The 22060-nt window shown below is 38.3% G+C and overlaps 1 protein-coding gene, 1 non-coding gene and 1 pseudogene across 3 annotated transcripts; all 3 read left to right on the top strand.

Annotated features, from left to right (window-relative positions):
* The first annotated feature begins 16 nt into the window (after window positions 1-16).
* LOC145227559 (uncharacterized) lies at window positions 17-6344 on the top strand (annotated as a pseudogene). The gene is made up of 7 exons (XR_013859922.1): window positions 17-128; window positions 402-728; window positions 1174-1313; window positions 1824-1923; window positions 2142-3907; window positions 4188-4342; window positions 4969-6344. The product of XR_013859922.1 is annotated as an uncharacterized LOC145227559 (transcript).
* Trnas-gga (transfer RNA serine (anticodon GGA)) lies at window positions 1629-1702 on the top strand. The gene has a single exon. It is a non-coding gene; the product is annotated as a tRNA-Ser (tRNA).
* Window positions 6345-6811: 467 nt separating the features above from the next.
* LOC145227992 (uncharacterized) lies at window positions 6812-21748 on the top strand. Its single transcript, XM_080092955.1, has 20 exons — window positions 6812-6964; window positions 7028-7268; window positions 7625-7730; window positions 10173-11158; window positions 11220-11316; window positions 11429-11499; window positions 11712-11847; window positions 12219-12563; window positions 13236-13421; window positions 13927-14313; window positions 14382-14558; window positions 14941-15013; window positions 19046-19393; window positions 19489-19620; window positions 19684-19848; window positions 19948-20244; window positions 20306-20486; window positions 20547-20727; window positions 20789-21000; window positions 21057-21748. Exons 5-20 carry the CDS (start codon window positions 11294-11296, stop codon window positions 21347-21349), a joined length of 3207 nt encoding a protein of 1068 aa, XP_079949081.1. The 5' UTR covers window positions 6812-6964; window positions 7028-7268; window positions 7625-7730; window positions 10173-11158; window positions 11220-11293; the 3' UTR covers window positions 21350-21748.
* Window positions 21749-22060: the final 312 nt, after the last annotated feature.

The raw sequence follows: 22060 nt of genomic DNA, 5'->3' as shown, positions 1-22060 counted from the left end.
TATTCATCAGTGATTCAGTGCTTGTTGTGTGCGACTGCGATTTAACCGAATATGACATCTTTGGTGCAAAACGCTTGTTGCAACCTCGTGTGTTGATAAAAACATCTATGTCCTCCCGTACACCACAGGTCAGTGTTGGTTTGCATTTGATGAGAAAATTGAAAAGCAATTTGCAGTTATGCAGTATTAATAAGTATTTCCACTTAATTCAATCAAACATGTTTTATTCATGTCAAATGAGTAAATGTGTGTCTGGCACATTTACTCATGGTAGGAATTTCACAATACTGGCCTTTTACAAGTTTGCATTTTTTCTGCATCAGTTTTTAAATTGCTTTAATGTATTTGCAACTGTTTTTCCAATTAAAATTTTTAACAAGAATCTTTTGTTTGTCTCGCAGGAGATTGTGTTTGCATGATCAGCGGGCATTCAAAGGTAGCAGTTGCCCTCACGTTCGACCACAACTCTCACTTAATCTCAGCCTCTGCCGACAGTTGTATATTTGTCTGGACAATCAGCCATCGGGTGGCAGAAGAGCTCAAACAAACACAGAAAGGTGCTACTTCCACACCTGGAAGTCCAGATTTAAATATAACCTCGTATTTTGCTACAAACGACGAATTCACAGTGGAAATAATCGATGATTCCCCGTATCCTGGTGCTGTGGACATCCCGTTCAGTGATGAGTTTCACAACCCTTCAACTTTGACCTTTCACAACAATCCAGGTAATGTCTGTTGCTGCGGTTTCCAAATGATTTGTCCATTAGTTGAGGTGTTTGTTGAGTTGCTTTGGTAATGATCCCAGAAAATATCCTGCATTAAGAAAGATATTATTTATGTTTTCTGAAATAATTTTATTTTATCACATATTTAAACTTATAATCTTTTTTTGTATCTTGATTTTTGTTCCTTGATTTAAACAGAATGACCACTGTTTTGGCTGGTTTGATATGTTACTATTATCATCATATTTATTGACATTCAGAATACACTTTTATTTTATTATGATTCCCTAATTGTTTCCCTTACTACACACACCAGCACTTAAGCACTGCACAAACTTCATTGTACAATTTTAATTTTAAAAGAAGCATCGGCATTTTTCATGCTTATTGCTGGTTTATCCTTTATTTTGTTTGGCTTTTTAAGAACTTACAATTGCTTTTTCAGATGCTGAGCAACAAAATACTGATGAGTCATTGTTGCCAAAGTGGGTGACTAAGCATTTGTCCAGCGATGAGTCAGCAGTGTTACGCAACAAACCTTTACCTGAACTGGGGAAATGGGGGGATAAACTACACAAGGAAAAGGTGGGATGTTGGGATTTAACTTTACAAATATGTGATGTTTATAAAGCTCTTCTGGCAAATGTAATTATATTCCGACGTTTGGACGTCCTATACATGTCGCCTTCATGCCTGTCAGCAATAGCATATATATTTACAAATATGTGATGTTTAATTTTTGTTACACTGTTGACTAAAGATGAACATAAATTCATAACTGGGATCCACCCTGAAGCGTCGATGCAGACCAGCGATCATGACATACTCATATATAAATCACAGTATGTCTGGCCAATTGAAGGCGCTATACCGAATCAGCCGGTCACCAAGCTCCACTGAGCCTGCGTAGCTCAGTTGGTAGAGCGTGAGTCCCGGAAAGACTCCTGTCGTGGGTTCGAATCCCACCCCAGGCTAGATTTTTCTAGCCTATTCCTTGTCATATGGTGGTGAATGCTTGGTGACCGGCTGATTCAGTATGGCGCCTTCAATGGGCCTGATGTACTGTGACCGTGACCAAACATATATTTTTGTTAGATTTGCGAGGAAATTGAAAACTTGGCTCAGTTTGGGGATTTCATTTCTATTGTGAGTTCGTGCGACGACGAAAGTTTTGAAAAAGAAAAACTTCTACTGGGTGAGAAGATTTATTGGTTAATTATGTTTGAATGGGTGGTTCTCAACCAGGGCCCAAGAGCTTGGTTTGTTCGGGGAATTTAGTGTTTAAAGTTGCAGTTTCTAAAAAATTCTTGACTTATTTATAAAATCTTGTTAGCCACTGATTAGAAACGAGTGTTTACCAAAAGTGGGCCTTTAAAGTTTGGTTGTTTATTTAATTTGTTGTGTCACGTGTAGATAACCTGCAAAATATTGGGACAAATGCACACATCGCTGATGACCTTTCGACGACCTCTGAAAGTCTGGATGAAGACAACCAACATTTAAACGCGACTTACACAAAACAAGATTTTCAAAACCAGCATCATGTCATGAAAAAATTTCAGAATGATTCACAAAATTCACCTGAAGTAGGGGAACTACCATGTGGTGCTTTTGATGATTTGGATGATGACAAATCTGTTTCAGAAAATAACTTTGCAATGGTTTCGAGGATTTTAAACGAAAACGCAGCTTTGTGCAAAAAAATCAAGCACGGTTTAGAACCTGTCGCCATAGAAACAGAGGAAATTAACTCTCACTCGAGTGAAGTGCAATCGAGTTTCGAACACGTGGATATCCGGGCGCTGATATTCTCAAAATCTCCCAGAAAAACTGGTGAACAAATGAAAAGTGCAGATGTTGTACAACAATCGGGGGGTACTCATCACTTACCACTTGATGGGGCCGGTGTGGTACCATCACATGATGGAGGTAGTGAGTTATCGCTACATAAAAACAATGCCAAGGTTTTATCAACAGGTGCTACTGAGTTGTCACCACACAGTGGGACTAGTGAGTTATCACCACAAGATGGGACTAGTAAGTTACCACCACAAGATGGGGCTAGTGAACTGCCATCACCAGGTGGGGGTAGTGAGTTACCACCACAAGATGGGGCTAGCGAACTGCCATCACCAGGTGGGGGTAGTGAGTTACCACCACAAGATGGGGGTAGTAAGTTACCACCACAAGATGGGGCTAGTGAAACATCAACAAACAATATTGAAACTGAAACTTCACCACTTGTTGAAGTTTCTGAAAAACTTCCTGCAGAAGATGTTGCCAAAATGCCTTCACTCAACGGTGCCATCATTGACTTACCACATGATGGAGCTACTGAGTCGTTGTATGAAGGTGCTGGTAATGAACAGCCACATGATGGAGCTACTGAGTCAAATCATGAAGGTACTAGTAACAATTTTCCACATGGTGGAGCTACTGATAAGTCACCACATGAAGATGCTGTCAAAACATCGACCTGTAATCCTACATTGCCAGATTTGCCCCAAAATTTTGTTTCCAAATCAGTTTTAAGCCTAGGTTCCGCACAAGATTATCCTCGTATGAAATATCGCAGTGATCCAAATTTGCACCAAACCTCCGTGAAGTTGGCAGAGGATGTGATCCAAGAAGCAGAATTCGACATTTCCAGAGTGACGAAGGTTCAACAACAAGTGGTGGGATTGTGTCACCCCGAAACATTAACAGGATTGGAGCAAGCTTGATGGAAGAACTGGCAGAATCTGGTAAACAACTCGACCAGAAGCAATGCCATGTTGTTGTCATGGAATCACAACCGAGTAGTGTGGCGACACCAAGTGTTGAAGTTTTGTGTGATGTTTCAGCGGAGGAAACAACATTAAATGGGATTGAAGAAGATGACATTGTGTCGAACGGTTTAAAGTCTGCTGAGGATGACACTCAGATTAAACAAACTAACGACACAAATAATCTCCCGAGTGAAACTTGTGAGGTTGATGTCAGAAGGACTGAAAATCCACAAACACCAACTTCTAAACAAACTGAAATTCCCCCTGCATTTGCCGAGTTGCTCGACAGTTTGCGGAAAAAACGACCCCCCAAAATACGAAGATGTCCCCCTAAAACTCTGCCCTTGCAAAAGACTTATAATGAAGAACCTCCGTACTCAAGTGGTGTGGAAAACTGCCGGAGAAACCTCGGTGAGAATGCTGTCAAATATAAACACTCTATGCCAGTGGTTCTCAACCTTTTTTGTTGTCGGGACCAAATGGTATTTTTTTAAGTGTGTATGGACTCTATGGAGCCGCAAAAAAACAAAACCTTAGAAAATCATGAAAGATTACTACCTTGAAAGCTAACATAGCAATTTTTGGTGGTTTTCTGAGGTTTGGTGGGAGCCGCAAAATCTGCATGTTGTAAACTAGCATCAATTTTATTACTCCTAATTTTAATTAACCCCTATAATTTTGTTTCCAACAGAAATCACTGAATGTCAGTCAAAAGAACAACAGCTTGAAACAAACAACAACTACATGGATGATAGTCATGGCGACGCAGCATCTGCTTGTGACAAAGCGAGCGAGAATTTGATGGCGGTTTTCAACCAGGCGCAAGAAATATATCGCAAACAGAAGGTGAGATTGTTGCCACTGGGAAAGTGTGCATATTTTAAATATGCAATTTTGTAATCTGATTCTGTGGTGGTCATTGTTTTAAAAATAATTTTCACTTAGTTAATGCATGGCACTGAATCCTTGTAAATACTAGTGGAATTGTTTTAGTCTGTGTAAAGTCAAACAACACTAAAAAGTTAAAAAATATACTCAATTCATATTAAAACGCCAAAAGGACAAATTATTTTTCACTTTTCCTAAAGGCCATGTTTTGTTAGTTTTAAAGCCAGAACTAGAAATGTGTTTCTTAGTGACTCTGGTCATATAAATATGTGGTCTCCAGTCTGTATTAATTGAAATATTTCAATGTTCTTTACCTTTCCAAGAAGCCATATTTTGTTGGTTTATTCAGGGAAAACCAAAAATTTAAAATGTGTTATGGTCCACTATACCCAGATCTGGTTAGAAGTTTAATGAGGAAAATAACGGCCCAAATAAACGTAAAACAGCGACATGTTTTATTATTCAAACGTTTCTGCAAATGCTCATGCCATCATCAGTGATTTGTGGTAATTTTGGCATCACTTACTAACACTGCTCTGGTGCATATAAATTTAATAATTGCAATATTTCAATGTTATTTGTAGGAATTTTATGGGAATGGAAATGACCGCGCCGTTGAAAAGTTGGTTAAGACATTTCGGTCGATCCACTCACAAATAACCGACCTCAACATTGTCACCGATTCAAATCATATTTCTATGGACAATCTCAGTGACAATTCACCGGTGGTTTCCCTGTTACGAGAATACTCCGATCGCTTGGTTGATATCGTCCATACCCAGGTTGATGGTGGAAAAATATTGTCGCGCGACACTGTGTGATGTCACAAAAGGAGTTTGCACAAACACTTTCCTGTGATTGGACGATTCCAAATAATTGCAAATTCTGTTTTGTTACATACTGAATTCCAAAACTTTAGTTTGTTATTAGTTGGGAAAATCGCCTGAGTTATTCACAAGAAGTGTTGGTAAATTCAACTTAGTATTGACCAAAATCAATTTCGACAAAATGTGTCTGGGGAAAAAATTGAAACCTGTCTAAAAGTTTCACATTTTGAAATATTAACACTGATGGTGATGACATTTAGACTTGCATCTCAAATAGTTAAAACTAGTTAATTCATCACTGTGGTATGCAATAAAGGAAATTGAGAACTGACTTGAACCAAGCTTCATCCATCTACCTCGCGCTAATATCATTGCTGTGAAGTTATTTCGTTCAATTTGTTTCTCTGTAATTATGAATTCTATATTTTTGTTGTTTGAAAACTTTATTTATGCAATTTTTTTTTTCAGTCCTTGTTATTTATTTCAACTTGCAGCATTTTTCTCCAGTGGCGGTGAACAAAGCACAGTTGTTGTTTGCATATTTTTGTTTACATTTTTTCCTACTACTGATTTATTTGTAAGAAATTTTGTGGAACCCGGGTTTGGGTCAAATCCAAAATATCAAGACTACTTAGTTAGAAATGTCAAAATTATTAAAGGAAAAGTTACTTTTGTTGCCAAATAAAATATTTACACACCTCTCATCCAGTCAACTTATAAAGTGCTCCGTCTAGTGTCGGTATGTTTCCTTTTCAAGATTTTGCCATATTAATAAATCTGGCTTTTCTACCTCCCAGTGCCTTCGTGTATAAGTTCACAAAATTATTTCGCAGTTTGATGCAGTGTTGTGTTAAAGCGGGTTTTAAACAAGCTTTGTGCAGTCATCCATAACCAACCCAGTTACAAGATATTTTCTCGTGTATTTCAAAACATCAGCACGCTTGAATGTACGAAGCTCGCTTGCAAACCCGCTTCATGCTGACCATGTATAAGTAACATGTTTCGTTTTTCGTGCAACCGGTTTTGGGAGACTTAATAAATTTCCATCCACTGTTTCTATATAACCTACTTCGTCTTTGCAGACGTGTTTGTATCGTTCATGGTGAAATGTTGCAAATATATTTGACACTTTGTTTCCGAGCTGAGTAGTTGGTTTAGCAAAAAGGTTGTAAACAAGAAGACGCAGTTTCAAATGACATAACAATGCGAACGATAGTTAGGCAGCCAGTTGAAACTGTTGTTGCTTTTATATTTAGTTGAAAACGCAGCTGGTTGAAAACGACGAGATTGTTCATGCAAATTGCTGCTAGTGACAATGTTCCGTGAATCTATGTAGTCTCTCTCCTTATCAGTGGGTCACCTGTGTAAAGGTGTTTCTCTACACTTTGAGCCAAGGTGTGAAGATTTGGTGAAGGTGACGTAGTAACTGAAAATTAAATGTTTAATGCTTAGTTCGAGGGCTTCTTAACAAAAATGAGGTCGCGAGCCAAGTTTCTCATTTATTCTATTCCTGTGTTCCCTGTCCAGCAAATTGGATTTAACCTGATAACGGTTTTAAGTCGATTTTTTTGCGATGGAACACAACAAGAACGACCTGAATGTATTGATGCGGTGTCTGACTGTTACATGTTTATTTTAATCAAGTCCGTCCTAATTATGTTTATGTGACATCACCTGACACAAGTCAGTGTTTGATTATGTTGTCACTTCTTTCCACTGTTTGTAAACCAAGAGTTGTTTCGTCCCTGAGGAGGTGAATGTTCGGTAAAAACGCGCGGTAAAGTGATTAAGTTATCGTTGCCCGAAAACTCCACAGGCAGAAAGATTGGGACTACAGGTGTTTGAAGGATCTTTTTCCGAGGCGATGATTGGTCGGTCAAAACACGTGACATTAAGCAATCAAGGCCCGAAAACTCCACAGGCAATTTGCGCGCAGAATTGGGGACTCCAAAGCTGACTTGCAGGGGCGCTGAGGTTGATATAAAAGTCAAACAGCTGATTTGCGGCGTTAAAGGCACGTTTTGCTGGAAGCGGATGGAGGAAGCCAAGCTATACAGGTTCGTCGTTGTTGCTGGATTTTGTTGTTATAAAAACACGGTTTAAAGTTTAGGGACCAACCCAGAACCTTGTTTTACTATTTTTATTTACTTTACTTCACTTCACTTTTATTCTTTTTATTTCTATTGTATTTTTTTTCGCCGCACTATACAATATAGAGGGTTTGGCCAGACTCTCTATATTGTTTTTGCGGATTTTACCAAACAAGGTTCTGGGATTTTACGCGCATAAACTATTTGTTTGTTTGTATCGCGATAAAATCAAAATATTTAGTAATAAGTTTTATTTTGTTTTCACGCATGTGACACAACCATTGATGATGTCATCTAATGGGAATCGCAACATGATCCAATAGATTTGTAACCAATTCATAATCTTGTCGCTTGTATTTCCCACAATCGGATTCTGCTTTTTTATATTTGGACGACGAAAATGCACGACAGACTCGTTATATGAATTTTGTAAGTTAGCTTAGTTTGGATAGATAGATATAAATATGTTTAGGCTAGCTGTGTTAGATATTTAAGAATATTGGGAAAATTTAAGGAGGGACCACGATGGCGGTCTTACTTAGTAAGTTTGCGAAAACTCGAGATTAGCACCAACAATATTATTTCAACGTAATTATGAAATATTTAAACGTCGAATTTCATGTCATGATGCATTTAATGTATTAAAAATATATATTTGTAACGACCAATTTCAATGCTAGTACAAACGAATCCGGTTAATCGCATAATCCGTTTAATTGCATCACAATTAAAAATCCCAAACCGTCACCCATCGTTTGTTAAGATAATCGTCCGGTTTATCGCATAAACCGGATATTCGCATCAATTTTCAAAGAAATATGCGATTAACCGGATTGCTGATCTCTATGTGAAAGTCGAACAGACAGAGTTTTTCGAATAAAAAACTACGATATGATGGTAAAATCCACCGATCTGTGCGCAGCCTTAACTGAGCGATCCCTTTTAATATCGTGCACGTCTAATTGCTTGCCCCGAAGCAAGCGTTTAAAAATCAAATGGAATTTTGTTTGATTATTATCAAATAATCTAAAATGAAGGCCAATCTTAGCTACGCATTAGGTTTTTAAGATAACTATTCCACTAACCGTTAACCCAGAATAGCTGCGCAACGTTCCAACGACTAAGTGTAGTTGGTTTTGAATAAACTACATGCAAATATATTTCCGGAACTCCATAGAACGTAATGTACACGAAAAAGACGTAGATGCATGTTTTCATTCTAAACCCAATATCAACGTTAAAAATGACACGTCTCGACCATAGATTATTTTTAAAAAGTAGGAGATTAAATCGGCTTTCAGTTTGTACATCGATCCATTTTTTGTTGGTTATCTAATCGCCAACAGTGATATAACAAGCGTTTAAATAAAGAGTTCAACGTGTTAAAATTATGAAACTGGTGTTCCGGCAAAGACGCTGATTGTAATTCCTTACAAACTGCACCAAATTCGAAGTGTTAAACTGTATTGAAATTTGAACAATGTTAAATGTAAAACAAATGTTTAAAAATGTTTTCTGTTATATTGTTCATGACCCGCCAAACACGTAATGGTTGTAAAAAATGTTAGATCTCAATTAGTCACACTTTCGATTCACGTAATTGGTAACGTGCCAATAATTGCCATATTTTATGTCTTCTATTCGTGACCTTGCGCAACTTATCAGGTGGATCACCTATTAAGAAAGGCATTTATTCCTCTAGTATTTGTTGCTGGTTTCAATTTTTGAAGGAACAATTACACGTTGATTATGTGAGAGTCACGCTAATCTTGCAGCTGCAGTTTTGCTGAGTAAGCTAGAAGGAAGTGCCATAATCTGAGTCTTTAAAAGTTTGCTTAAATCAATTATTCTTTTTGTCAATTGGATAACGGGTTATAATAGAAACTAATGCAGCTCGCCTTGGCGCCCTTCCGCTGTAGAATGTGCCAAATTTGTAAGTTTGACCAGGTTTCGGTCGTGTACTTTCAGGTTTAGACCGTACAAATATGCACCTAGCACTTTGCCGCTTAACGCGTTGGTTTGAACTGGAAAAGGAAATAGGTAACAAACAACAAGCCATTTTACGTGTATATTAGGCGAGAGGCCTGGCACATTTATAAGGGAAACTACCCAAAACAAGACTAAAACTTCAGAAACCGTCGTCATAGGAAAGTTTCCACATTTAAAACAACCGGATTGTACTGTTTACATGGCAACCGGATTATCGCTTAATCCGTAATCGCGTTGTGAAATATATCACATCTTAATGATTTTATTATTTATAATGCGCTTTATCCACCAGTTTCAAATCCCAAGACATTGCTAAAGGTGAAATTATCGCGTATATTATCAATTTAACTAAACCACAGTTAGATAATCTCATTTTTAAACTGAAGTAATTCTTCTGAATATAATTATAAAATTACCTTTCCACTTATTAATCCTCGTTTTAACTACAATAAATCATACACAAAAATTTTCAACCCCAGCTTGTACAATGTTTGCACAAATTTATAGAACACATGTAATAATCACATCGTTAATGTTACTAGAAAACTCGAAACCTTGTTTTGTTCTATTTTATTCTTTTTATTTCTTTTGTATTTTTTTCGCCGCACTATATAATACGGAGGGTTGTGCACGCTCTCTATATTATTTTTGCGGAATTTTTGAAACAAGGTTTCGGGTACAATAAGTAAAACAGAAATAATATACAAATGAATTTACACGATTTGATTGTTACGTCCTAATAGGGAAATCGCATAAACGCGACTCCCGCCTCTAACACGTTACGTCATAGTAAGGAAATCCCTATTAGCGCGACCCCTCGCCCCTAACACGTTACGTCATAGTAGGGGAAATCCCTATTAACGCGAGTTTTTTTAATTTAAGAAAACACAAGTGATCGATTCTGCCCGATTTGAGGTTTCTAATCTACCCGTTGGACCTCCATTGTTTAACATTCAGACGATTGCTTACAAACTTGTGGATATAATTGTGTATGTATGTGAGATGTTGTAAATCAGTAATGGGGATTTTAAAAATAATTTTTACAACGTAATGTGTTCGTGTGTTTAAAAAGTTTAAAACAGTTTTGTAGTTGTACTGTAATTTTGCAACAATAATGTAAGTTTGTACTGTTTGTTACCATAGTATATTATCAGTATGTTCGCATAAAACACCATGTTTTCAGCTTGCGTGACGCGGTGCAATGGTTGACGCGGTGCAATGGCTTTTAAACCTAGGTTAACCAAGTAAATTGTAAAACATGCGGTTGTGCTGTATTTGTGAGCCCAAGTTGTCTTCGAGCAATAAATTGTGTTAAACTGAGCCTTGTGTTAAACCATGTTACCTCCTACAAGCGCGAGTTTGTTAATTGACCAATTGTAACATTATTTCCGCAGCCATTTTATATCAAATTTCTATTATTAACACATTCGTTTAAATTAAACCACCCAATGTATTGGGAGAGTTTGGTTTTCAACATCTGCTGAAGAAACGTCAATCAATATCACCACTAGCGGGATTTCTGGAAATTTATTGTGATCAATGTCAGTTCGAGCTCCTCACATTTTTGCTGCAATCAACAATAGGTTTGCAAGCTGTATTTCAAGTCTAGTCACCTGCCATAAAAATTCATTGTTTGCATTAAAAACGTCTAGCCATCATTTCTGTGACGCTTAACGTAAATATTTTGTGCCCAGAAAATTATTTTTTGTAATTTCGCACGAGAATGTAAACAGCGGAACAAATATTGAGAACAGTTTGATTATGCGTAACAGGAAGTCTTGCTGACGTGCGGGGCTTGGGAAGTGACAATCATCTGCCTGGTTTGCTGAAAGCGGAAAATACGTTTGGAAACAATTGTCACCGCAGAGGTAGAAGTTCAGTATTTCGGGTTAATTAAACAAACTGGTTAATCCTGTTTACTTCTTTCAGGTAATTTACAGTTTAGAAAGATTATAAACTTTAGTTGTTTATTGAGAAAACATCGACTAAAAGATTTAGGAAGAATGAAGCACCACTTCGTGAAAAGGTAGGCGACCAAATAATCTTACATATAAAGTATATTATGAGATCAAGCTCAGGGAAAGACGCAGGTTTGAGTTTGTCACTAGTGTAACAATGTCGCTGTTGTGTTTCTTCAGAAATCTCATCGTAATAATTTTCGCTGCAACCTTGATTTGGTTCATCGCAACGACTCCATGCCAAGCAGGGAGTAAGTTTGAATGTTTGATTATTAAACAATAAACTAACGCTTTATTTAAAGTTAAGTTTATTTAATGACAATAAAAGAAGTTCTATGATTTAAAGGTTTTAATTATTTTATTTCTGCTGTGATTTTAAATAGTTCAAGCGCATTGGTCAATTGCCACTGTAATGCAATTATAAAACGACCAACAGTTCTATGTTTATGATTGGTGATTGCAGATTTTACTTGCGATGATGGGAGAGCGTTCTACTCAATTTTCTTTTGCAATAATCATCCTGACTGTAGAGACAGAAGCGACGAGAAACGGGTCACATTTCCCACCTACCCTGCTAACTTATCGTCGAGCTATATCAGGTAAACTTTGTGGGTTATTTGATGAACTTTGTGTTTGTATTTACTCTATTTGCTCCTAAAATGTTTGATAGTGGAGAAAGTTTTATAAAAACGTCGTTGTTGTTGTGAACCAGCATCTGGCCTCAAAATTCCACAGCATGCGTAAAACCGTGAAATATACCAACAGTCTTATCTAGTTAACGCGTTGTGTTGATTTGTCGTTTATTACTAATGAACATCCTCTTAAACTCGATAGTCCAAATACTTCACTTTTGATCGTTTACCCTAAAAATACCCTTATGGGGTAAATGCCAGCAATGTAAAAAAATAATGTAAAAAAGGAATGGGTAAATGCTAATAAGTGTAAAAATATAATGATTCCACTTTCACAGCTGCGACAATACACGTGACGGTCGGTCATTAAACAAATCCTGTGCACTACGGAGGCGGGAATATTGCAAGGGAGACATCTCTTGTCGGGATAAAACTCTATGTGACGGCGGTTGCCCCTCCCACTTTCGGTGCCCGGATTCGACTTGTTTGAAGCGTTCAACTGTGTGTGATGGCGATCCCTGTAATGACTGTCCTGCCTTTCAACATTGGAGTAACGGTTACGGTTTCAAATGTGTCAAGAACAACCGGACGTGTTTACTCCCGCAAATGTTCCTGTGGGACGGCGTACAAGATTGCGATAATGGCTCTGACTTATGCTACACGCCCGAAAATGGCGATGTGAGGTATGTACATGTTTTAGTTCGGTTGTGCTTTATACATCAGCTGGTTGCCAAAAGCCTTCAAAAAATGGCTAGCCATGAATAATCCTAGTTATGAGGCGTTCAAGCACTGCAGCATGCTGTCTTTGTTTAAAACACTTATGTAAAACTGTAAGATATTGGCAAGGTCACAGCACAAATTTTAAGACAGTTAACAGCCGGGAAAGAACTTCTCCCAACAGCACGTGGCCCGCAAAAGGACTTGAAAACAAATAAAAGAGACTCGCGACAAAACTAATAGAAACAAGAAAACTAACGAGTCACGTGGTCGAAACCCACTGGACAATAAACGTAACAAAAATATGTGAAAATTAACGTGGAAAACATTAAAAACACATCGTGAAATTAAGATAAACACGTGTCGGGCAAATAAGCACACAAAACAACTTATGTTAAACTAACCAAGACACAGGTGACTAATGTGTAAAAAAGTGATAACATAGCGATACAAAAGTAATGGTAACACTAATGCAAGCGTACACACATTGGTTATGCCTAAAAAGGAAACTTGCAATTATTAGATTTTTGGCGTGCAACGTTTTCGAGGCAACAAGTAAAAAAAACAATTTACGGATTTTTTTTGGTTAATTTGTGATGACGTGATAAGTTGAATAATGGCCTTTATTTCGTTTTCAGGGACACCCGTCGTTCCTCCAAAGCCTCGTTCAACAATCAATTGTGCTTCCAGTGCAGAAACGACGCCATGATCATTTCAAGGTCAAGCGTGTGTGATGACGTCATCGATTGTCCTGATATGAGCGACGAATGTAATTGTACTGGGAAAGTCCCCGAAATATGTGACAAATCAAAACGTTATCGTCGGTAGGTTTACTTGATTTTTTTGTGAATAAACGATTGTTCCAACAAAGTAATTATTTTAAACAAACGTATCTGCAACCTGTTGTTGTATTGCTTTAACAGCCTGACGGTTTAAAACGCGATCTGCAATATGGCCAAATCTCAATAACGGTTAAGAGTGGACAAACTGACACCAGTTTAACATCGGAATTCATGTTAAATTGTGAAAACATTCTATCAGTTAAGATGAATATTTTCATACTGGGATCAGCCCTGAAGCGTTCATGCAGACCAGCGATCACGGCACACTTATCGATAATTCACAGTACGCCAGGCCATACAAATGCTTGAGAGACCAGCTGATTCGGTATAGTGCCTTTAATAGGCCTAGCGTACTTTGTACATTCTATCAGTACTCTTATGTGCAGATGTTGCCCAAATTTGCCCTGTTTAATAAAACGGGGCTCCGGCGCCCACTTTAAGAACCATTGCTTTTGTTGCAATTATTGCATAACTATTTTAAACCCAGCTCAGCGGGACGATGCGATTGTTTCGACAATTATGGAGTTTGTCGCAATATAATCGATCCGACCAACGCTTCATGTCCAAAACCAAAAGATGAGGTCTGCAAATCTTATGCGTCCTGCGATGGAAATTCCCCGTGCGAACATCTCTGCCCCTCCCACTTCTGGTGTTCGGAATCGGTTTGCTGGAAGCGTTCATCGCTGTGTGATGGCGATCCCTGTAACAACTGCCCTGCGCTGCCCCGACCGAATGGACACGGCTTCAAGTGCATCAGAAACGGTAAAACTTGCACGTTGCCCCAGCAGTTGCTGTGGGACTCCGTACAAGACTGCGACGATTCCGCTGATCTCTGCTTCACATCGGTTGATGAAATGATAAAGTCGGATCCCAGGTATGTTAGAGCGCTCACAATGCCCGATGTTTCAGAGGTAGTTTTCAAATTAAATATTTCCCCTGCAGGGACATCCGCCGCTTGCCCTCTGTCACCTTTAATCATTCTTTGTGCTTCCAATGCATAAATGACCCCACGGTGATTTCATGGTCAAGTGTGTGCAATGACGTCATTGATTGTCCTGATATGAGTGATGAGTGTCTTTGTGAGACAAAACAACCAACAGATTGCGGAAAGTTTTCAATGTAGGTTGAAACACGTATTTTTCGGAGCTAGTCCAAAGAAACGTTTAACAATGTATTTCATAGTCGCTTTATCTTTCCTCACCTTGCTACCTCCTTTTTCAACTTAAATTTAATCAAAAATATAACCTATAAACATTATTTTTTACGTTAACATACATTATTTACACGATAGCATGGTATTTTTTTGCTTACACGAAACCTGAACCGTACGAGTGCTCAGAGCGACCTGCGTAAACCCGAGCAGCTGGAAGCGCAGGAAACGCTCGATGGCCAAACGCGCTTTTAGAAAGCGAACGCTCAAATTGTTCGCGTCAACCCAGTAATCCACAAATTCGATTCTACCATAGTTATACATTGTAAGTGGTGGTGTGATTGTTTACAGTGGGAATGTGAGTGCCGAGATCGACTGTTCCACAACCAACAATATTACGGAGGACGGGTGGGAATGTTGGACGGTGAGTAAAACGTCAATTATGTGTTGATTGAATTTAGTTGTTCAGCATTCAGGGGTTTTCGGCAAAGTTAGCTTATTTGCTGATTTTTCTGTGCACTCAGTCTTGAAAGATTGATATCGTTTCGTTTTCATAACTTGCTTGTGTCATATGCTTCATGGCCGCATAGCGTTTAGTTATACACATTAAAATTTGTTACTTCATTTAAGTTAACTAACACGATATCTTTCTGACATGAGCAAAACAGACCTGACATGTGTAATATTTTGTTTAACTAACGAGATATCTTGTTTTGCATGTGTCCACAAACTGTACGTGTGAACAACCAACAATAGCTGGTAAGTTATTACTATCCATAGAACGAAATAGACCTGACATGTGTGTTATTTTGTTTAACTAACGCGATATCTTGTTTTGCATGTGTCCACAAACTGTACGTGTGAACAACCAACAATAGCTGGTAAGTCATTACTGTCCATAGAACGAAACAGACCTGACATGTGTGATATTTTGTTTAACTAACGCGATGTCTTGTTTTGCATGTGTCCACAAACTGTACGTGTAAACAACCAACAATAGGTGGTAAGTCATTACACTATCCATAGAACGAAACAGACCTGACATGTGTGATATTTTGTTTAACTAACGCGATGTCTTGTTTTGCATGTGTCCACAAACTGTACGTGTGAACAACTAACAATAGCTGGTAAGTCATTACACTATCCATAGAACGAAACAGACCTGACATGTGTGATATTTTGTTTAACTAACGCAATATCTTGTTTTGCATGTGTCCACCAACTGTACGTGTGAACAACCAACAATAGTGGGTAAGTTATCACTATCCATAGAACGAAACAGACCTGACATGTGTGATATTTTGTTTAACTAACGCGATGTCTTGTTTTGCATGTGTCGACAAACTGTACGTGTAAACAACCAACAATAGGAGGTAAGTTATTAATATCCATAGAACGAAACAGACCTGACATGTGTGATATTTTGTTTAACTAACCCGATATCTTGTTTTGCATGTGTCCACAAACTGTACGTGTGAACAACCAACAATAGGTGGTAAGTTATTACTATCCATAGAACGAAACAGACCTGACATGTGTGATATTTTGTTTAACTAACCCGATATCTTGTTTTGCATGTGTCCACAAACTGTACGTGTGAACAACCAACAATAGGTGGTAAGTTATTAATATCCATAGAACGAAACAGACCTGACATGTGTGATATTTTGTTTAACTAACCCGATATCTTGTTTTGCATGTGTCCGCAAACTGTACACGTAAACAACCAACAATAGAACGTAAGTTATTATACTATCCATAGAACGAAACAGACCTGACATGTGTGATATTTTGTTTAACTAACCCGATATCTTGTTTTGCATGTGTCCACCAACTGTACGTGTGAACAACCAACAATAGTGGGTAAGTTATCACTATCCATAGAACGAAACAGACCTGACATGTGTGATATTTTGTTTAACTAACGCAATATCTTGTTTTGCATGTGTCCACCAACTGTACGTGTGAACAACCAACAATAGTGGGTAAGTTATTATCACTATCCATAGAACGAAACAGACCTGACATGTGTGATATTTTGTTTAACTAACGCGATGTCTTGTTTTGCATGTGTCCACAAACTGTACGTGTAAACAACCAACAATAGGAGGTAAGTTATTAATATCCATAGAACGAAACAGACCTGACATGTGTGATATTTTGTTTAACTAACCCGATATCTTGTTTTGCATGTGTCCACAAACTGTACGTGTGAACAACCAACAATAGGAGGTAAGTTATTAATATCCATAGAACGAAACAGACCTGACATGTGTGATATTTTGTTTAACTAACGCAATATCTTGTTTTGCATGTGTCCACCAACTGTACGTGTGAACAACCAACAATAGTGGGTAAGTTATTATCACTATCCATAGAACGAAACAGACCTGACATGTGTGATATTTTGTTTAACTAACCCGATATCTTGTTTTGCATGTGTCCACAAACTGTACGTGTAAACAACCAACAATAGGAGGTAAGTTATTACTATCCATAGAACGAAACAGACCTGACATGTGTGATATTTTGTTTAACTAACCCGATATCTTGTTTTGCATGTGTCCACAAACTGTACGTGTGAACAACCAACAATAGGAGGTAAGTTATTAATATCCATAGAACGAAACAGACCTGACATGTGTGATATTTTGTTTAACTAACCCGATATCTTGTTTTGCATGTGTCCACAAACTGTACGTGTGAACAACCAACAATAGGTGGTAAGTTATTACTATCCATAGAACGAAACAGACCTGACATGTGTGATATTTTGTTTAACTAACCCGATATCTTGTTTTGCATGTGTCCACATACTGTACGTGTAAACAACCAACAATAGGAGGTAAGTTATTAATATCCATAGAACGAAACAGACCTGACATGTGTGATATTTTGTTTAACTAACCCGATATCTTGTTTTGCATGTGTCCGCAAACTGTACACGTAAACAACCAACAATAGCTGGTAAGTTATTATACTATCCATAGAACGAAACAGACCTGACATGTGTGATATTTTGTTTAACTAACCCGATATCTTGTTTTGCATGTGTCCGCAAACTGTACATGTAAACAACCAACAATAGAACGTAAGTTATTGCTATCCATGGAACGAAACAGACCTGACATGTGTGATATTTTGTTTAACTAACGCGATATCTTGTTTTGCATGTGTCCACAAACTGTACGTGTGAACAACCAACAACAGCTGGTAAGTTATTACTATCCATAGAACGAAACAGACCTGACATGTGTGATATTTTGTTTAACTAACCCGATATCTTGTTTTGCATGTGTCCACAAACTGTACGTGTGAACAACCAACAACAGCGGGTAAGTTATTACTATCCATAGAACGAAACAGACCTGGCATGTGTGATATTTTGTTTAACTAACGCGATGTCTTGTTTTGCATGTGTCCACAAACTGTACGTGTGAACAACCAACAATAGAACGTAAGTTATTGCTATCCATAGAACGAAACAGACCTGACATGTGTAATATTTTGTTTAACTAACGCGTTATCTTGTTTTGCATGTTTCCACAAACTGTACGTGTGAACAATCAACAACAGCGGGTAAGTTATTACTATCCATAGAACGAAACAGACCTGACATGTGTGATATTTTGTTTAACTAACGCGTTATCTTGTTTTGCATGTTTCCACAAACTGTACGTGTGAACAACCAACAATAGCTGGTAAGTTATTACTATCCATAGAACGAAACAGACCTGACATGTGTGATATTTTGTTTAACTAACGCGATGTCTTGTTTTGCATGTGTCCACAAACTGTACGTGTGAACAACCAACAATAGCCGGTAAGTTATTACTATCCATAGAACGAAACAGCCCTGACATGTGTGATATTTTGTTTAACTAACGCGATATCTTGTTTTGCATGTGTCCACAAACTGTACGTGTGAACAATCAACAACAGCGGGTAAGTTATTACTATCCATAGAACGAAACAGACCTGACATGTGTGATATTTTGTTTAACTAACGCGATGTCTTGTTTTGCATGTGTCCACAAACTGTACGTGTGAACAACCAACAATAGCCGGTAAGTTATCACTATCCATAGAACGAAACAGACCTGACATGTGTGATATTTTGTTTAACTAACGCGATATCTTGTTTTGCATGTGTCCACAAACTGTACGTGTGAACAACCAACAATAGCTGGTAAGTTATTACTATCCATAGAACGAAATAGACCTGACATGTGTGATATTTTGTTTAACTAACGCGATATCTTGTTTTGCATGTGTCCACAAACTGTACGTGTGAACAACCAACAATAGCTGGTAAGTTATTACTATCCATAGAACGAAACAGACCTGACATGTGTGATATTTTGTTTAACTAATGCGATATCTTGTTTTGCATGTGTCCACCAACTGTACGATTGAATTACCAACAATCAATTTAATATTTGCATATGTCGTTTAGTGGACCCCTTTCAGCAACGAGCTGTTGTGTGACGGGAAACGGGATTGCCTCTTGGAATTTCGCAATGTTGATTACCAAAGCTTCAACCACGACGAGGATCCTCGTATCTGCGCGCATCGTAAACATTGCCCAACAACAAACGATCGTCTCAACATTCCTCAATCCAAAGTTTGCGATGGCGTTTCGGATTGCAAAGACGGAAGTGACGAAACCGTGGTAGAAATACCGGGAAACTTTCGTGCAAAAATCTGCAACGGTTTTATTGAGTGCAAAGACGGAAGTGACGAATATTCGGAAACTTGCACAAAACAAGGAAGGGTCAATTGTTCCGCGTTAAATGGAGCTAAGGTATGTTAGCATCTGTGGATTATAATAACAACCCCTACTCTGTTTATCGTAGTAAGATAGGCGTATGTGTTGATCTGATAGGTTAATGTGTTTAGGTTTCCATAAGTAAATCAGAGATCTGTGATTTTACGATAAACTGTGATGATGAAAGCGACGAAACTAACTGCACGACTGACGGGAGGTTCTATTGCGAAAACAAACAACCTTTGTTTGTGAAGAAGGAAAAGGTTTTTAATTATTTTAAATAATTATCTTATTATAGCAGTTTTAATACAATATGCCACTGACAGAAATTCAATGGATTTGGCGACTGTTCAGACTGGAGCGACGAATGCCCAACGAAGTCAAACAGAGCAAATGAAAACGTTTTCTCCTCGCGATACGAACTGATCGCTAACCCGGTGTTACGAAGTGTTGTGTGGATAATGGCGTTTCTCGCAATCTTTGGAAACCTGGTAAATTTGTAATGCTTAGCTGAAACAAAGTTCGGCGTTCTAAGTTCCTGATAAACTAGGTGGTTTTGTATATAACGTTTTGGTTTCCTTTATTTTCAGGTGGTCATGGTTACTGAGATTAAGCTGTTGGTGACGACAGAATCACAATCGGCCTCATTTCAAACCAACCATTTTCTTGTCTTGAATCTGTCGATTTCCGACCTGCTCATGGGAGTTTATCTGCTCATGCTCGGCGGTGCTGGTGTTCAATATTCTGGAAACTACTGTGCCAACGACCTTGTTTGGAGATCAAGCCGGGCGTGCAATTCAATGGGCATTTTGGTTTTGCTTTCCAGCGAAACATCAGTAATTACAATGGTCCTGCTGACAGCATTCCGACTTTATGCTGTGAAAAACGTGAGTATTTTTTAATATATGTGTGCTCTGGTGTTTGCAGAAAGCAACTTATGTTTTGCAGCCGTTTAATGCACCATATTTCCCCAAACTGAAGATCATTATCCTTGCTATCATCTTATCTTGGACAATTTCATTCACACTGGCTTTTATTCCTCTCACGTCCCAATTTCAACATTTGTTTGAAACCAAAGCGTGGATGAAAGAAAATCCGTTCTTCAAGAGTCATGTCGTTGACTTTTCAAGTAAGCAAATGTAACAAATGTGTCTATTAACCGTTTCTTCCGTCGTGTGTTTTCCTGCAGGCATGGACACTTTCATGAGACGATTTGTGAAGTTTCGACACAATTTTACCATCAACGACGACTTCCAGGCACTCGATGGCGCACTTCTAAGGGCACAAAATATTTATTCTTGGGCGGATTTTGTGGATATTCTTGAAGATTATAACTACACTGAACTGTTTGACATTACAGGATATTTAGGGTACGTAGTTACAAGCAAATTGGATTATAATAGTTGTTGCTGTATTGAATGTTTTTCTCAGGTACTACAGCACCAACAGTGTTTGCATCAGTAAACTTTACGTGACACCGACCGACAAGGCTTGGCCATTTTCACTTGCCATCATCACTCTAAACTTCGTGGCTTTTATGTTTGTTGCTGTGGCGTACATTTGGATTTACAAGAGGTCGGCTGCCAGTGGCAGGCAAGTGAATGAGAGGGCCCAAAATGCGAGAGCTGAAAAGCAGAACCAAGGTAAATCCGATAAGCGCAACCTAAATATTGCTCCTAACATCTGATTTTTGTTGCAGAAATGCAAAAGAAAATCATCCGGCTGGTCTTTACTGATTTCTTCTGCTGGGTGCCAATCTCAATCATGGCTTTCCTGAACTTCGGTGGAACAACTGTACCTCCAGTGATTTACGCAGTGTCAGCAATAATCCTGCTTCCCATCAACAGCTCTCTCAACCCTCTCATCTACTCCAACGCCCCGAAAATGTTGTACGATCGAGTTCGGAAGCGTTTACATGACGTCCGACGACGTCAACAGCCACATGACAACCGACGAGTTAACGTGGCAGTTGTGGCTGAAGCCGCCCTCTGACAATTAAACGACAAGCGACAAACATGATTGACAAGCCAAGCGGCTAAACCGCACAAACCATTTATTGTGCGGCATGTACATATTTATTGTAATTTTTAGTTGTTTGCGAATATTTCGCAATTACGGGGTTCTTTGATCCTTTTTGCTATTTTGTGTAAAACTGGGGGTCAAATACATGGTATTGTTTTTTTGCAAAATTTTGTTACAATGTGACTGCTGGGAACTGGCATTTACTGTTACTGTTCATTTACCAAATCCCGGATTAGAGGCAGGTGTTTAAACCCGTTGTTTAATTTTCAGAATATCATTATTTTGAAACAATCATACAATGCTGTAAAGCACACCGCGGCAGAGTTTGGCGCAGTAAACCCGAAAGATATTAAAATCAAAACGCTAGTTTATCATTGCACGGCGAGCCGGACTATTAGTGATTGGCTTTTTGAAACCAGCCCAGAAGTTTGAACTCTGCCACGTTTAAGTCGTAATTTCACTTTCTGTTTACGATCGATTGGTTGCACACAACCTGCATAAAAACCGACAACAAAATGATAACCTTCCTAAGTATTAAGCAAAGTGGAATGTACAAACAATTGTAACACTAAAACACCGATGTTAATTAGAATCTCAGGAAAGTTGTGACCGTTTGGTCGAATGAATTCAAGTGATTGACCGAAATTGAGTTTTTTTTTAACTTTTAGATTTGAATTCCGC

The sequence above is a fragment of the Phallusia mammillata genome, chromosome 5 (assembly GCF_965637545.1).
Source record: "Phallusia mammillata chromosome 5, kaPhaMamm4.hap1.1, whole genome shotgun sequence".
Lineage (NCBI taxonomy): Eukaryota > Metazoa > Chordata > Ascidiacea > Phlebobranchia > Ascidiidae > Phallusia > Phallusia mammillata.
Note: the sequence above shows the minus strand (reverse complement) of the source record. Positions and strands in the feature narration are given on the sequence as shown.

What these genes read in the sequence shown, in the direction of transcription:
- LOC145227992 (XM_080092955.1), top strand. Translation starts at nt 11,294, where the DNA reads ATGAAGCACCACTTCGTGAAAAG. An exon ending in TTATCGTCGAGCTATATCAG is followed by an intron (nt 11,848 to 12,218) that starts GTAAACTTTGTG and finishes CCACTTTCACAG; the next exon opens with CTGCGACAATACACGTGACG. An exon ending in TCATGTCGTTGACTTTTCAA is followed by an intron (nt 20,487 to 20,546) that starts GTAAGCAAATGT and finishes GTTTTCCTGCAG; the next exon opens with GCATGGACACTTTCATGAGA.